Below are 18,522 nucleotides of genomic sequence, written 5' to 3'. Positions count from 1 at the left end.
CCGTGGTATCTCCAGAACCCAGGATGGTGCCACAACCGGGGTGAACACTTTATTGTTTTGAATCCATTTCCTCCTTTTGGTGTCCCCTAATAGTAAGGTCACTGCTACACTGAATACCATGTAATCTATTTGTAAAGTTAGGTGACAGAATATAAAGATAAATAGTTTCATTTTATCCTGCATAATTAAATTTTATGTAGAAAATAAAAGGAGTGATTTTTAAACTAAGCCCCCAAAGACCCAAAGACTTTTTTAACAGGTAATGGAGGCTTCAAAATAGTGAACTCAGCAGACAATGGTATTTGGCATCCAAATACTGTGAATAAAGTCACGGTGAGGAAACAAAAGCTCAGGTTTATTCTGAAAAACAAAACAAAAAACCAGAAAAAACCACCAATGAAAAACCCTGTTTTTTTATTGTTAGTTAGAAAGCACACACAGCAATTTATTGAGGCAAAAGAGAAAATGCAAAACAATTGTGCATACAAATTCATTTCAAAAGAACTAATGCCACTTCCCGAGTAATACCCATGAGTTTAAAAAATTTTGCATTTCTTATATCTATATCCATAACTGAAGTTAAGGATATAGATATATGGAAATACATCTCACATTCACCAGAAATTCTTCCTCCAAAATGGGTAGTGTGCATGCCCTTTTTCATCCTGGAATGTTCCAACAGGTATTTTCTTGGGTCATGCCACAGTCTCTTTCCTCTGAGTTCGTCTCTGATGACAAGTAAGAATACTTGTGAAAGAAGATTTCCCCTTAGTTCTTGACTTTTTCTTTAATTTTTTTTGATTCTTGAGGGAGATCCCCAGTTCTTCCATGATGGCATTGAAAGACAGACACTAGGGAACATGAAATAACAGAGCATCAGTTTAACTGAACCTATCTTCAGCCTGTGCAGACCTGTATTTTGCCTACAGTTTATGACCACAAGATACTGGTCTTAAGGCAGCCCTGTCACAGCTGCCAGTTCCCATCACCTCCTCCTCCACCCATTGGCCACCCGCCTTTTCTATTCAAAGATACTGAGGCAGTAAGTTAACTGGCAAACTTTATGGTTTCATTCCCAAATACAACAGGAAAAAATTACCCAGTTAAGAGAAAATTCAAGACTATCAAAATAGATAACTTACCTTTGCTGAGACCAAAACAGAGTTAAATTAAGGCATTTCCCCCACTGAGATGATCCAAACATTGATAGGTTTATCAAGGCATACGGACACTTCAGTAATGCTATAGAAAATGAAACAAACCTTCTCTACACCAAGGCTTTGTTTTTTTCTCCCATGAAACCTTACTTTGTTCCTAAAATAAAATCTAAGTCTTGATGACTTTCCTTTCTGAATAAAAAAAGAAAAAAAAACAATTTTAAATTGTATATTTTCTCCAAAAAAACAGAGATTCTGGCAGCAGCAATGATGCAGCTGTGATTGAAATGGAAAATGACATGATACAGAACTGCACAGCAAAAACGATGGCATAATGCAAAAGAAAGTGGAACTATAATGATACCATGTTGTACATATGCAGATGATATCTATCTATATACATAGATATACATCTCCATTACAATTGAACGATATTCACATGCACAGTATATAAATGGCTCAGTAAAACATCTTTTGCTGTCATTTCTTCTATCCAAGATAAGATACTTGAGTCATAAAGTTTTGCTTTTAAGGATTTCCATGGGTTTGTTTTTTGATGAGGTTACTTTTAAGGGAGCCTTTAATCACATAAGACAGAACAGAAGAACAAAGTTGGCATGAAGCACCTACCATACTCAGATTCCTTGAAACAGAAGGATCAGCCCTAGACAGGGACTGAGGAGAGAGAGAGAAGTGGGGGCAGTGGCTGTTCATTTGGTACAAAGTTTCAATTATGCAAAATGAACAAAATCCAGAGGTCTTGCTCACTGCACTGTGCCTACAGCTGCCAGTATTGTATTATGTACTTGTCATTTGCTAAAGGGTAGATCTCACGTTATAAATTTTTACTACAATAAAAAGAAATCTTTCAAAAATGCAGTCTTTAGTACAGATTATAGGAGTGCAAACATTACTATTTTAGTGTTGGCTTACAAGATGGAAAAGGTAGAGAGTCAGATAAAAGACCGTTTCTCTAGGTTGTGTCATGTAGCAAAGAAACCGAGACCCCATATTTGCAGAGTTATAAACAATGTGGTCTTTGTGTATCAATATGCATCATACAGTTTTGAAAATTTGTATTCAATTTTGTGTAAAGGAACTTGATGTAGGTTAACTAGTAGTTTTTCAATGTTTGTATTTGAAATTCAAATGCATAAGTTTAGATTCTGGACATAATCTTTTGACAAACTACTACTTTGCACAACGCTTTTTGTCTCTTTTAAGCATATGTTTATAAGATTTGAATTTTATTTCCATTTTCCTGTGGTGCTCAAAGCTGAGAATTCAGGTCATGCGTGTTAACTTTCTTTCAAATGGTAAATTGTGGCTTTGGTGCATTGAGAAGGTTTAGTGGCACACATACAAAGAAAATATTCAGAAGTGTTTTCTAGGAACTATACTTCCTAGTGGTACAGCAGGTATATTGCAAATGAAATAGAATTTATTTTAGCATTATGCCATGTAGTCTACGTGTTGCTGTCACTACGATGATATGTTTTATAGTGTTATTGTGATAAACAGTGTTGTGAACTTTGCTCAAAAGTTTATTTCAGTAGAGTTTTTTTTTTTTTTTTTGATACAGGACATTTCTAGTTTCAGTAAGATAATTAAAATGAGAGGAAAGGATGAAACAAAAGAAATAGCTCCAAGGGACCTACGAACACATATTACCTAAAATCTCACAGCAACCTTGTAACACAATGTTATTAAATTGTTATGAGAGATGGAGACGTTTACTGTTAGGGATATTAAGTAATCTACCTCAGAGAAAAAGCCTGCATTTGCATTCAATTCAATTACTTTTACTGGAAATACCTATGTCTTGGTTTTAATTTTTTAGTCATTAAAAATACCTTTTGCAAATTATTTCCCATAAAACACACATTGTAGGAATTATCTATTTTATTTCAGTTTTCATGTATTTGAACTCAGATATTTCATTTCATTTATATTGAAATCATCCAAAGGAACCTCCTGAGTGCATATGAAATGCAATGAAGAAACTGCTTTCTGAAGATCCCTTTTCTATGTTGGGTAGAGCGATCATCACAGATCTTATCCTGAAAATATGCTTCAGTGAAGTTTTTCTTTAAAAAGGAAAGAAAATCTTCCCCCAAATTTTGACAGCCTTAAAGTGCAACTAGCATCTTTATTCTTATTAAGCTCAAATATCCTAGTGATTTCTTGATTCTTATATGAGAATGAATAGAAATATAGCTTCATAGGTGGCCTGATTTCTGTCTTTGGCCGCAAAGAGTGATTTCTTTTTGATTCTCACTTTGTCTCTAACTGTCAAAAAGAAAATGGCAAGATACTGGGACTGACCTTTCTGCTTCCAAATTTTTGTTGTAGTCACAAGGAAAGATGACCTTTAAGGTCCCTGGCAGCCTGAGCTCAACTAAAGCACACATTTTCGTATCCACAGGAAATGAAACAGTCATCTGAAATGAAGGTCATCTCTCAGCCTGGAGTGGATCTCACAGGGGGGTATGAGATGGACCCCTATTTATTAATTATTTTGCGTTTTATAATCTCAGAAATAAAGGTCCATGTAGAACACAAAGATTGAGTTTCAGAATCAGAATCAAAATTACAGCAGCTTTCTAGAGCTTACATTTCTGGGCTTGGAGTTTTTGGGTTTCTCACGCCAACGGAATTGTGAGAACATTATTTTTTAACATGATAAGCTTAAATTCCTAGACTCTAAGTTCATCAAGAAGTATTAAACATAGCCACATTTAGCTAGCTGCTATCTCCAGAAGCACTATTGTTGAAAGCAGAATATCCTACTGATTTCCTTTGGTTTATTGAAGCCTGGAAATACTCCCAACAATTTGGACCTTAAAGATTTCTATTTATCTCTAATGCACAATCACATTTTTAGTGGATCTATATGTGACTTAATTAAACTTTGGAATTGGTCACTGGCATCTTAGAATACTTCTGTTTAAACTTCAGTTATGGGGCTTAGCTGTGTTAAACTGGGTAGAGTTTATTTTCTCTTTGATTCAGTATCTTTATCCGTAAGATATTAGTAAGACCCCTTCCATGGAACTACTATGAGAATCCAATGGGTTAATATGTGCGTGCATGTATGCGTGTGTGTGTGTGTGCACATGCATGTGTGTGAATGACGTGTGTTCAAATGTTGACACGTTGTAAATAAGCTTTTTTCTAAAAAATTTTATCACCATGGTGAAAATACTTTAATCGATGGCATTTGCCTGCTTGTTTTTTCTTTTTCTCACTATTTTTTTTGAAAAGGTTGATGCTTCTTTCATTTATCCCTGTCCATTCAGCAATACTTTTGTTGATGTTAATGTTGTGCATAAATAGGATCACCTACATACTTGAATATAATTTCTCAGTACCTTTAAGGCTGTTTGTTCAGCCCATTGCATGTTTCTGTGTCGGTTTAGGCAGTGACATCGTGGCAGCTGTGTCATGATGCATGAAGATCAGGTGCTCAAACATGAAAGTTCTTTCTCCTTTAGAAATAAATCCGTGTGCTTGGGAACCCATTTATAATGCATTGCTGTGACGATAAATCTGAAAAGAAATTCCACTTGCAAGGGAAATGCAATCTAGAACTACACCTCTCCTGATTTGAGAGGAAAAAAATCTGCGTACACACTTCAGTTTTATCAAATATCACTTGTCTTTTCTGAGTGTTCACTCCCTGGGCATCCCTCGAGCTGTATCCTTAGCTTCTCCTTCCTTCACTGGTGTCCTTGATCTTCCCCTTTGGTGTGTTTCACTTTATGACTGCTGACTTCATGGTACCTTCTTGAATTAGCTCCAATAATTGATTTTTTGGTGCTAATATGAGCCTGAATGTAAGATATCTCATTTTTTATTGTGCCTTTATTCTTCTTGCAAATGCTGTCCTGGAACATGTGGGAAAAACTCACAGAGTTCTTTTTGTTTTGTTCCTAAAGCACATTGCCTCAGAAAAATAGTTCAAAGAAAGAGAATAATTTTTTAAGTTATAGGAAAAACTCTGCATTACAGTTTGATTTAGATGTATGTTATTTAAAAGCTGGGTGTCTGAGATTGGCTTCATATCAGTTGCAAACCTGCATCAGATTGTGAATGTCAGATTGACTTTTTGCTGCAAATTCAACATTTATACATTCAATTTGTTCATTCACTGGTACTTGTATATGGAAATTTGGAAAATTACTTTGATGTTTATGCCTTTTTTTAATAGATCATTTTTAAGAGCTCTCTGAGCCAATAATGTAATACAGATCTTACATTTTGGATACTTTTCTCCTTTTGGGTTATTAGGCTACTTATTCAAAGATACTTGAAGTATACTATGACATTATTTAATAAATTTTCACATTTCACATGGAACAGAATTACAGTATGACATTATTGTCATTTTATAGATGTAAAGCCTGTCACTTGAAGTATGAACCTCCTATGATTTAAAATCAAGCTATGACTTGAAGTCTTTCTGTAAAAAACATTTTCAGTAAAATATGGAATGCCAAGCAAACAAATTTCTGAGAAATAATGGGATTTTTTTTCTTTTGGTACTAAGAATTGAACTCAGGACCTTGCACTCGCCAGGCAGGCACTGTGTCACAGAGCTGTATGCTTGGCTCCTGTGATTATCAGTTTCTTGGCTTGGATAAATTATTGCTACAGTTCCATGGAATCAATGTCTCAATGGATTTTTTTTTATATCAAGAAGGACTAAGAATTCCCATCCTTAACATTTTTTTTAAATACGCAGGAAAATAGCTCTTTTCCTGTGGAAAATTGAACAAGTTTTATGCTTATAATCAGGAAATGTTTTAGGGCACAGGAACAGAAATCCTATTTGTATATTTGCCAACTTATGGGATTGGAAAGTTTAGTCACCTATACACAAAGGCTTTGCTTCTTACAGGGTCACTGATTCTCTGGGAGCAGAGTTTAGGCTCCAGGCATCCTCTCTTCATTCCTAGTAGTTAAGTAAAAGTCGGTGGAAGCTTGTCCTTGGAGTAGTTATGTATGTACCATCTTTGTGTGAAGTTCCTCATTCTAGAATTGAGGCTTTAGGCACTGTTTGCTCTCATTTTATGTTTTCTGAGTTTATTCAGAATCTTCAGGCTATTTTTCATGCTCCAATCCTTGGATTTTGAAAAAGAGAATTAGACAACGTCTAAAAAGTGACCACTGCATTATGAGTGGATTATTGAATAAGGCTCCAGAGCAATGGTAATGTTGGTTTGAGCCTGAGAAACAATGGTGGACCTGACTCCTCCTGGCTATACTGAAAGTCTTGTGGTAGGGGAAATCTAGACACTAAAGCATAATTTCTAATGTGCTCACAGTGCCTGATCCCTACCTATGATTGTAGAAACCTTCCTGGTTAAGCCCATTTCCCTGTGTTTTATGGCTATAAACTGGCTTCCTCTACTTTTTCCTATCTTTGGCTATAGCATGTAAATGCCTCTAGCTCATATTCTCGAGACCCTTAAGGTCATGTTCTACTACCTCTGTCCTTTTTTCTTCCTTATTTCACCTTTCCTCCCACCCACTGGAACTTGTTGCCAGTATTTTTGCTTTCTTGGATGTTATATTTAAGTGTTTCTCTTTGTAAGAATTCAGTCTGTAGAGTTCCTGTTTTCTTACCTGAGTTCTTAAACTACAAAAATAAATCTAGAGCTATTTAATGACATACACTACACAAAAGTCTTCTTTTGTGGCTTACATTTATTTAAAGATTGCACTTAGAAAACTTATTATCCCTCTAAAATAAATATATTGTGAGTGGCATGCATGATCCACATGGATCTCTATTTTTAAAAGAATTTCAAAAAGCAGTTTTGCACATGGCTTGACTGCCAGGGGTTATGCAATCCATATCTGGTAGATAAAGATATGTAAGCTCATTTTCCTCTAACATTAGGGACAATTTCACAGAAACCCTTGAAAAGAGCACATTTTGCTATTAATCTGTGTGCTTCCTACCCCCTAGTTCTGAATTCCATTTTTTTCCATTTTAAAAGTTGTAGCATAAGCTTTTATTTGCATTGTTCTTTGGGTAGGGATGCAATAGCAAAAAAAAAAAAAAAAAAGTTAAATTTACAGTCCTTAAATAGACTTTTATGGATCTGAACAGGACTTTGCACTCTGAATGTGTTAATAAAAGTCAGGTGTGTTAAATAAGGAAAAAGCAGATGCTGTACATTGAAGATGGTGTGTGAAGAGAGAATTCTTTTGTATTTGTTTGCAAGGAGAAAATTTCAACCAGTTGGTGGAAGAATCTTGACCTAGATACCAGGAATAGCTCAGAAAGGTCATTCACCTCCCATTTTGAGCCTGCCCGGACCAAACTCCAAGAGAATGAGATAAGATGAATAGCCAGGTAGGTGTGGCACCTGTGCCAGGACTGTGTCCACCTGTCTGTCTTAGCCTCTTAGAACAGGCAGTCACTAGAGAAGGGAGATCAGATCATCAGGCCAACCCAAGGCAATCTTCTAGGTCTCTGATATCTTCTGAAGGATATCAGACACTTGAGAAGGACTTGAGAACAAAGGACACTTGAGAACAGTTAAAACTTTCCTGTGCTCCAGAAAGATGCAGCAGCAGTGAAGGATATAGAGAGAAGATTTAAAGTGATCCACTTAACCTTATGAGCAGAAGGCAGAGTGGGGTTTCTGCAGTGAGGCTGGGCTTCAGGTGGACCTTATATGCACAGATAAGTAGCTTTCCTTGCTTAGAGTGCAAGAAATGTTGGTTTATATCACAGCAATCCAAAAGCCCAAAGTGCTTTTCTTTTGTTTGAAGTCACTGTCAGAGACCAGTGTGGCTCATTTCCTGCTTTCTGGCTTCTCCTTGCTTTCTGTCTGCAAAGTCATAGCAATTGGCTTTCCCATACCTCATAGAGAGGGTCTGTCATTTTAGCATCTCAGAGGCAATTTCAGACCATAAAAATACATTTCCAAGGGAGACTTTTTGCATGCCCTTTCTCCTATAAGAGATGGCCGTGTCCTCAAAGTATATTAACTTTTAGGTAAGTTTCAGTTTCTTTTAGTGCTAGTTCTGGCATGCAGTTCTTATAGAGTCTTTACATTACTGGTTTAGATTCACTGACGTGGGTATGAATTTTTCTCAAGTTATGCTCAAATATGGAAACAATTTTGTATACCAGTTGTTTTAAAATAAGAGTTCATCTTAAGTTTCCTCATCAGCTAATGAATCTTGTCAGTGAGGTACACCTTTTATTTATTATTAGTATTATTAGGTTTGTAGTATTTTCTTTTGGTTAATGACTCAGGTAATGCAGGTACTTCCTTTCTCCTGCTCTTCATTGCAAAGATTACCTAGGATTATGAGAGACATGGGGAGTACCTTGGAACATTTATTCCATGCTACCTTCTGTCCCTCTCAGTTATACTGGTGTGACATCCTGCTGGATTATGGATACCAGTCTACTTCTACTGTAACTCCCGAGAGGGCTACTGTCCCATCCCAGGCTACCTGTCTGCTCTGTGTATTCTGTGCCTTTTCTGTCCAATCTAAAGTCTTCTGGTACACTGAACACTTGCTCAAAAGGCTTTCTGGTGGAAGGGTTGATTTTAGATATTTTCTCTCACGTTCTCTGGAGTTGAGACCCATGAAGCTTCCCAGAAGATCACTATCGAGGTATTGTTTTTCTGTTGTTTAGGAGACAGTTTGATGTACAATTTTTCTGCACACCTTATCCTCTTCTGGGCCACATGAAGCTCCCAGTGATCTTTTTAAGTCACCATCCCCTTTGAACTTTTCTGGAATTTCTATGTTGCTGTCTGTTCAAATTTAGACTGCGCTTAAGAATGTGACTGAACCTCATCTTAGAGATTCAGGTAGTATCTAAGCTTTTTGTGCTTCTCTTTAACTCCTTTCTTCTCTAGTGGTCAAAACTGGTCTGGGGCAGGAAAATTAAATAGGAATACATTATAATCTGTGTTTCGCCAGTGTTAAGCTTCTGAGTTTTGTCTCCTAATAATTAGTGAACCTTTTTGAATTAGAACAGGTGGTTTGTTCGACAAAATATCTGTAATTTTCAATTCGAAGCCATGGTTTTGCCAATACTACAAATTTGCAAAGATAACTTTGAATTCAAAATTTGAAAGTTTGACTCATCTATAACTTGAGAAAAGTTCATACAAAAACTCTGATACTTAATAATGGAAAGGGGAAATGATAAGACAACAGAAAACAAGTGCATGTTATCTTTTTCATTGTTTCTTTTTAACAAAAATGCTTAAGTCCCACTTTCAGTAATTGTGCCTTCCAGCTCCACTTATTTCCACCCTCTGCTGACCTGCAAGGATATAACCAATTCTCAGGCTTCAGTAGCTTCCTGTGTCATTGTATGTTTGCCTGTAGGCTCATCAGAATTGAGAAGAATTCCATTTCTTCAGCCATCACTGCTGTAATGATTTGCCCATGATCAATTGCATGAGAACCTTTTCACTCTTGGGTGCTGTGCTGGATGTTTGGGACTCTTTTCTCTCTATTCAGAATATGCCTTTCTACCTCGAAGTACTAACAGAGCAAAGTAATTCTTATTGCAATAAAAATGTAATATGTTCAAGAGAGACATTCAGCTGCATTGAAAAAATGTATGAACAAAACACTTTACTTTTACTACTTCCAAAATTTTATTTCCTTCCTATTTTCTATGATTTCTTTTTTTGACTATCGTGGTTGAAAAGGAATATCACAGGCAAGTTCGTTATTCTGCGGATGAGGACTCTGAGGCTAAGGGAATTAAAATGACCTGACCAATGACACGTAACAATTTAGCAGCACTGTTGGGAAGTAAATTCTCAGCTTTTTATTTCCAAGTCACCTGTCTATTGAAATGTACACATTTTTCAAAGTTTGGTTTGTAAGACAGCATCAACTTGTACACTGAAAAATTATTTCTAAATCTGTTCAGTGATTTCTGTCTTCTCTGATAGTAAATGTTTAGATTTCCAGGCAAATGCAATCGTGTTCACATAATTACAGAGACAGGCTTCTGCACATCGCTTGCAAGCTAAGTTGGCCAAACTACAGAAGAAATGGAGCTGAACACACTTACAACCATCTGAAATGTGCTAAGTTTGGGTAGACAGTAGTTTCTTAATTCATATGGTTGGTAAAGACCAAATGAGCAGGGATGTCTGGTGTTTAGAAGCTGAGGTTTTTGAATTTTGTAATATTTGAATTGTGAACATGTCATTCAGTGGAAGAATGGGAGAAAGACAATTGTAATCAAACTAAATTGGAGAAATGTAATTGTTAAGGAGAAACACAGAAATTTTACTTCGTCATTCAAGTCTCCCCCAGTTTTCTGTCTCTCTGTTTGCATACACATTGCTGAGTAGTTTCAGTCATTAGCTGTACTTGAGTTTGCAAGGTGTGGAACCACACAGTGCGTTTGTTTTGTTCACTTGCTATTGTGAGAGTTCCCTTAGTTTGCAAATAGAAAATTTTTGAAAATTTAAGAAAGAAACTCATTTTTCATGATACCAGTCTCTATGGAGAGAATTTTGAAAGCGAAAATGATTTTAATATGTTTCTGCATCTGGACCTAAAATTCCATAGCTCTGAGAGGCATAATGAGATGGTTTGTAAAGGCAAGTAAAATCTGCAGCATCAAGTGAGATATTTCATTATCCGTAAGAGTTAATTAATAATGCCATTTGGCACAGTTAGATGTGCAGAAAGTAGTGCAGAAAAATGCTTTGCTTTCCTTTTGCTTTCAAAGGCTGCTCATGCTTGCTGAGAAATAGACTTGTAGAAGAATCATGTGCTTGGAAATTAATTGAGACTCCTTGTAGTACTGTCTAGTCAGAAATAGCTCATGTGGAATCAGACACAATGCAAGTCAAATGCAAGGAGGTATTTGCACATAAACCTTGGATAGGTTGATAATCACAGGAGCTGGCTGATTTCCCTAATGGTAATATTTGTACCATAGTTTTTTTTTTTTTGTTTGTTTTTTTTGTTTTTTTTTTTTTTTTTTTTTTAGGTAGTTTTGATTTTCCTGAAAAAGAAAACACTTTAAAATATTTTTATTTATAAATTTAGTGTAAAACAAAATAAAACCTTATCTTTCTTTTATGGGATGATGAGACTAGGAATAGACTTATTAGGAAACAACATAATGTGATTCATTACTATTAATATATTAGTTCCATTTTTTAATACCTCCTTATCGTCCTGCCGACCTTAAACTTACTTCCTCAAACTACAATCCACAAACTTCTCTTGTTTAATTAAAGCTTATTACCCACTAGTTTGAGTAAAACTGCTGTGTTCAAACTAGCTTGTATTAAAAACTCATGTTTATCAACTGCTTTTAAGGAAATCAAGTATACTTATTATTGTTGGGAAAATTCTTGAAAGAAAGGTTATTTAAAAATCACCAATATTGAAGATAGCTTTAAAGAAGATTCCTGTGTAGAACTTAATTTTGAAAAATTGTTTCATTCAAGATACTTCATAAAGTAATTTGAGGCATTTATTTTCAGGCTTGATAAAGTGCAGAAGAATGTCTGACAGTGTATCCTCTGAACTGTGAATCATTTCCACAGGTGGTTTTGATTTACACCAATTGAGATAAAAATAAAGTTAAGTTTTTGATCTAAATTTCACTTAAAATGCAGTGAACCTCGTAAGGGTGTGTAGTCTTCTCTTGGCCATCATTTACATCATAACCATAATTTTAGAATGAAAGGAGAAAAAGAAAAGTATGAAGTGTAAATAAAAGAAAGCAATGAACTATCTGTATGACAGTTTTGACAAATAATCTCTTTGACAATTTCACTGTTTTGAAATTAAATGGGAGATTATCAGTTAATTATTGTGTAATACCTGTAATAAATGTATACAGTTTCTTTCAGTTTTTCATGTAAAAAGTCCATTGAATATTGAACACTACATGTGAAATTATATGTGGAATTAATAAGTTTACCTTTAGAATAAAGAAGTATGGATGAGTTATTAAGTTTCAATTATATACATGAATGTGTGCTTATTGATTCTCGACCTAATTGCCCTTTAGAATCAAATGGATATTGGAATAGCTAGTGTCCTCCTCTACCTCCAGACTAATTAAATCACAAAGCCTAAGGATGAAATCTCAGACTTTCACTATAGATCCTAACGTGTTGCTAATCTGAGTTTTCTTTTGGGTAAAGTTACCTTGTCATTGATTTGTAATGCTTGTGCAGGAAAAGTTAGTCTTAGAGGCAGAATTTGAATCTCTACATTAGTAAATCTGTTTTTGAAATCTGACTCTGTATTATGATGCTTAGTAAATTTTTCCTGCCACTATGCGACCAGAGAGAAGTACTTACTTTCTCTAGTAGGGACCAACTTACATTTGTTAACCAATCTTTATTAACAAGTCCTTTACCAATGGCTTCATTTTTCTCTGGCAAATGATTCCATTTAATTTTGTACCTTCTTCATTTGAGGACATTGAAGCTCAGAGAAGTGAAAAATTTACTTCAAATAGTACATGATTGCTTACTGCATGGCTACAATGGGCCCCATGCAGTGCATTATATTTGGTACATTATCATGGAGTGAGGTTCACATCATAGCCCCACTGCTCTCTAGGGGTTGTCTGTGGAACACTGGTGTGTCAAGAAGCTCTGGGGGAAAACAAAATTCTGATCTAATAGAGGTATGGGAAATGCTGAATAGTTTCCCACCTTGTTGGAAATTCTTGATCCTTACAACAAATTAAACACAGCAAGATATGCAGTAAAAGAATATTCAGTGTGATGTTGTTATATTTAATCAGGAAAATTTTACTTGAGAAAGACTTAGCAATAGAATTATTTTGAAAAAAATTTCCTAGACAACCTTATGTCTTAGCAATGACGCTCTTATTTTTCAGAAATTATATGTTAGAGAACTGAGACTGAGAAATTGATCAGTTTAGCTACAGTCATTTTATGGGTAAACCTAAGTTTGGCTAGTTTATAAAATTCCCTCTGACCCTAGGCATGATGTTTCTCTGTTGGTAAAGTTGAGTTAAAATTGCTGAAAAGATCAACTTTAATGCTGTGTGTGAAAATATCTTGAAAACTATAAAATCGTATTAAATGTAAGAATTAGTTAGTATATAATTTAATGTAGTACACAGATATTATTTTTACAGGGATCATTTACCTAAATCTCTAAACATTTAAATGATGATCTCTGTAGAAAGACAATTTTGTTAGTAATTTTAAACCTGAGTTTTTATACTTCATCGATTACCTCTGAAGTTGTTGTTAACATTTTTGTCTATTAGATAGTTTTAGAAAAATGAGCTGAGGTACTGTAGGGTTTCTATATAACTGAAGTAATAAAATATGAAACAAAATGTAATATTTAGCCCAAAACAAAAAAAAATTTGAAGTCTCACTTGAAAGAAAAAGTAGGTGACTTCTACTTCAATGATGGCAAATAAATAGTAGTATAATTTATAGATACTGTCTTAAGAGTATATTTATTTCAAGAAGAAGACGAGACTGAGAAACAATCAGGGCAAGAATCAACTTTTCTGAACTTGCTGTATTGAAGGAATATTGGTTGGTTGGAAAGATTTGTGCTTAAAAATTGGAATCCATTTAAAACTAAACAAGAAGAAAACAATGCAACCTGAGTGCATAGATGGCAAATCCCTACTTCTGAGGAATGTATTTTAGGGGATCACTTGATGTGTCAAGAAGACCAATTGATGGCATATTGAGGGAAGGTAAAAGGCATCTTCAATTTACCTACTCTCTGTGTAGGGGAAACAAGCCCAGAGGGACCAGCAGACATTCCCTGTCACAGCAAGTGAAGTATGCGATTGATTTTCTGTGTAACCAAGTTGGGTTAGTGTGGGGATTACTTACAGTACTTTGAATGCAGGTGGAACATAAATTTATAGGAATCTGCAGCGAATACATTCAACCATTCTTTCCTGTGTTTATTTTCTCCTTGCCCTTCTCTCCAACACACTCCATTCGTTGGAATGAATTAGCAATGGTGATAGAGCTACAGAGATGAGGGTGTGTGGCAATGCCCAGAAAAGATTGCTTCCAAAGCAACCACTCGATCCTCCTAGGCAAGTGGGAAGGGATGGAATAACATTTCTTGGAAAGATGTTCATCAGGGCCAAGCGTGAGGGTGAGTGGTCAGTAAATGCAAGATGCTATGAGTTAGTTCACAGCTTAGGCCTTTTCAAAGAAATAATATATAGCCTGAAAAAATATTAGTTCTTTATAACTTCTGGAAGATTACTACATTCTATAAGTAAATACTGTTTGAGAACTTGATGTTACTCATTTTTGCTCAGGAATCATTCTTGAATGTGTTGAGTAAATACTGTTTGAGAACTTGATGTTACTCATTTTTGCTCAGGAATCATTCTTGAATGTGTTGTGTTTCTATGAGTGATGTTCAATGTAGGTAATCCTCTTCTGCATTGATGTCAGAGATTCAAGTGCATGATTCTCTGGATCATGGCTTTTGAATCTTTAAAATGAAAGGCGCCTTTGAGTCTTTGTGTAAATAATACATTTTAAATAGTGGAATCAATTTGAATTAAAAATTAACATTGTTATGGAGTTATGTGAACTTATTGAATGTGTAATGGCTTCAGGAAGTTTGAAGTTTGTGAATCTAAGGAGCGTATGGGACAGAGAGAAGGAGAGCAGTGGGGAAAGGGTCATAAAGAGGAAAAGTAGTGCATAGAATTAGCATTTCGTTTTTATGCTTTGGACTGTTGGAAGATCTGATTCTCTTTTTTTCATGAGGAAAGAGTCACTTATTTTAATGCAAGAAAACAGAATAAAAAACTACTTTAGACAGACTAGATTCCCATATACACATGTATGAGTCTAGACACTCTTAATACAACCCTGCAGCAATGTATAGTGTGTATGTCTTTCCAGTGCATTGAATTCCATGTCTAGAGTAGTCACATGAGTTTTGCTAGCATCAAGGGATAGGGATTTATGGTTATGTAGGCTTACTAGATACAGACATAGCAACACCAAATAGAAACAATTTCTACTGGGCACATCTTTTTTTCTTTTCATAAAAAAGAAAAACTGATTATACAGTATGAACTGAAGACTGTGTCCGAATCCCTTTTTCCTCTCGAATTAATTTGCCACATTCTAAGTCCGTAGATAAAGTAGTTCCAGAAGTGGAGTTGGTTGGATGGCTTTGCTTACATTGCAGTCCATAAAAGAAACAAAAAGCCTTGCATGCAAAAGAAATGAGAAAAAAATATTGAAAAATGAATAAATCAAAAGCAAGAATGAATGTTTAAATGAAAATTTAAATAAAATGAAGCTGGCCATTATGAGAAGCACATTAAAGCATAATATATACAAGCTTTTATTTTTCAAATTAGTTGCATAACACAAGACACCTCAAGAGCAAATTGAAAGTTAAAGCATGTCAGTCCATTTCTCTTATAGTGAAAGGCATTTTTGTATAGTGTGGTCCAGGAAAAGGATGCTTAGTATTTGAGCAATGACTGCAATTCTCGGGGAGAGTCTCAAGAAGAGATCAGTTACAATAAATCATCCCCAGGTTTGGGTGTATAAGGAAAACTTTCACTTACAAGAAATGAATTTAGAATCAGATTTCATCAGAACCAGCTACATAATTTGTGGGGTACTGCGCAAAAGGAAAATGCAAGACTCCTTGTTAAAGATATCATTAAAAATTTCAAGTAAGAAACAACAGAGCATTAAGCTGGATCTGTTATTAATATCCCATAGTCGCAAAATTTTAACAATATCTTTAAATTAAGTGAGTGGCCTAATGCAGAGTAATGGCCATGAGTTTTGCATTTTATTTATTCTAGTATGCTTATAAAGGAATTATCTTAAATCACAGTTATCTTTTTTAGAAGAGTCTAAATTTCTGGTGTCAGTTCCTTGAAAAAATAAAGTTAGCAAATATGTTTGACTATTGTGATTATCCTATCACCTTAAATACAATTTTGAAAAATGAAGTCTCAAATATATTTTATTGCTATTTTGTGTTATCATATTCCTGATAAAAGTTGAGTGAATTATTCTTTTAATAGTAATACCTTGAAAGAAATAAATGCTGAATTTCAAATACTGCTTTTATCTAAACTATTTTGCATTACTCATATGCTAAGGGGAGATTCTTTTCCAATTTTGGATTTCCTTCTTTCTCGATGCGTCTACAGTTTCTGTCCATGTACAAACAGTTGTCAAGAAAGTAACTGAGTTTGGGATTTTTGCACTGTCATTCCAAATGGTGCTAATTTGATTCAGTGTGTAGGCTCTTCCTTTCTCTCATTAATAAATGATGGAGTTGCAGTGCTTGTAGCACCTGGTAAGTATTCAATAGCTCTTTGCTCTAACTCAAAAATGGCTCTTCTGGGCATCTACTTCAATGGACTGTTACCAAAAAAAGAGCAAGCATCCTTAAAAACCTCAAATTTAAGACAGATAATTCAGACTAAAAACTACCCAGTCTTAAAAAGAGATGACTCACCTGTTCAACATCATTGTTCTTTCGTGATTTGTAAATAAATTCTCCAATGGCTACAAATACAGAAAGGACCAGTCCAGCAGCCAGGACAATGAAGATGCCCCCGATATTTTCTACTCCGAGAGCACTAGCCTCTTTGCTGTCTTCTTCTGGGCAGCCGTTTCCCCGCCACCATTTCTCTTTCATCATATGCAGCTTCCCCTCTTCTTGTAATTGAAGAATAGCGATTGTAATTTTATCCCGGTAAGGAGAGCCTGAAATGGGGGTCATTTGGAGACTGATCACTGAAATGTTGAAGAAGACATCAGTGTGTTTTATTATCTTTTTGGTAAATATTGTAGGGCTACTGTGAAACCCCAGTCCAGTAACTATCCAAGGTCAGGAAAGACCAATCCTATATTTTGAAATCTAAGGAGAGGAAAGTTAACATGCTGAGATTCACTTTGGGGCAGACTGTTTTTTCCTTGTAGAATTAGAAAAGCTGAGTTAGGAATTGCATGATACAGCTTTGGTTCTGGTGAGTTCTTCACAAATCTCTTCACATAGCTACAGATTCCATCATCTAGATTATTAAGCTTTTTTCAAGGCTTTTTTTTCATCTCCGATTGTGGCTGCGTTAGGCCATTTCCTCTTCTTAAAGGAGTGACTGATTAGATATTTCCCATGCATGACATTTCTCTCATGAATCTTTCTAAAATGATTTTTCCTTCATTTTTCCTAAATATGCAGCAGGAAGTCTGAGTTTCAGAAATAGTGGAACTACAAAGTAGAAGGAATTTGAATCTTTAGGTGACTGTATGAAGCAGAACTTTTCTTTCAATCTACATCAGACTGTGACAAAGTCAAAGAATATTCATTTGCTATGCAAGCCACTGATAATTTGCAGACACTGGTTATAGATGTTTATCCATACTGACCTAAATTTAAGAGGAGCTAATATCTCGAGGAGGAGGTAATAATCCAGTGATCCTAGAAAATTCAGTTTTGTTTAGAAAATTTGCAAGGACTTTAGCGATAATATTTATGCTTTATTTTGTGGTAGTGTGAGTGAACACTTAATTAGGTAAAGGTTAGAGATATTAACTTCTATTTATGGGCTTAACTTCTCAATACTGGTTTTCTGTATTAATTAATGTAAAGGAAGACACCCCCCAAGATTCTTTAACTCAAGTTTTCCTTGAATGATAAAAATTTCTGCTAGCATTTCTTTTACTTAGTAGGAAAATAGTAGCCCTACATCCTGACTGTCTTTGTTGATACATTTTAAAGCAGTTCTTCGTTGAAGCAATTGAAAAATTAGACACAGGACAAGAAATCCTCAGTTAGACAGTCGAATCTGCTAGCAGAAAAATGGAAAAAAAATCCAACTATGAAAGTATAAATGAAGCTAATAGTTACTGACAGAGCCAAAAAATAAAACTCAGTTCTCCTTAATTCTTATTTTTCAGTGTTATTTCCATGAAAATGCTCCCACATTACCGTCTCCACACCCTGTATCCTGATGTCCCATGGCATGGTTAGCATTTAAAAGGCAGAGGTTGTTTGTGGCAATTATTTCTTTCTTCCTAAGACTCTTAAAAAAATCGTCAGCCCTCAGAATCAAGTTTAAGAGAAGAACACAATGCTTTGGAGGGAGATTATGGCTTGCTAATTAAGAGTACAGATTTTGGTGAGAAAATAGGGCCTGGAAGTCAAATTACAAGATATTGGCTGCTTGCTTAAACACCCCAAGTGTAATGGTAATGTTAAAATGAGCACCATTAACATACTCATAGGATAGAGCAGATGTGAAGCATTTAGCTTTCTAGTGTGTGGAAGTACTTAGCAGAGTGCACAGTACTTCTTGTGCCCGTGCTCCTAACAGTGA

The 18,522-nt window shown here is 35.3% G+C and overlaps 1 protein-coding gene across 5 annotated transcripts in view; it reads right to left on the bottom strand.

Annotated features, from left to right (window-relative positions):
* Positions 1-397: 397 nt before the first annotated feature.
* The window catches only part of Grik1 (glutamate ionotropic receptor kainate type subunit 1), a 378,892-nt gene continuing 360,767 nt past the window's right edge, over positions 398-18,522 (bottom strand). Inside the window, exons 15-17 of one of the 5 annotated variants that reach the window (XM_063252525.1) lie at positions 16,659-16,909; positions 1,263-1,349; positions 398-851 (exon numbers count right to left, since the gene is read on the bottom strand). In XM_063252525.1, coding sequence (XP_063108595.1) covers positions 696-851; positions 1,263-1,349; positions 16,659-16,909 — 494 coding nt within the window. In that variant the 3' untranslated portion in view covers positions 398-695. Of the gene's footprint in view, positions 852-1,142; positions 15,381-16,658; positions 16,910-18,522 lie in introns of all 5 variants that reach the window. The other 4 variants (XR_010048588.1, XM_063252526.1, XM_063252527.1 and 1 more) reach the window with 4 other exon arrangements.

This window comes from Cavia porcellus, unplaced genomic scaffold (genome assembly GCF_034190915.1).
Source record: "Cavia porcellus strain 051 isolate PalLab524CR breed Dunkin Hartley unplaced genomic scaffold, mCavPor4.1 scaffold_7, whole genome shotgun sequence".
NCBI classification, from domain to species: Eukaryota; Metazoa; Chordata; class Mammalia; order Rodentia; family Caviidae; genus Cavia; species Cavia porcellus.
This window is presented reverse-complemented; position numbering and strand designations above follow the sequence as displayed.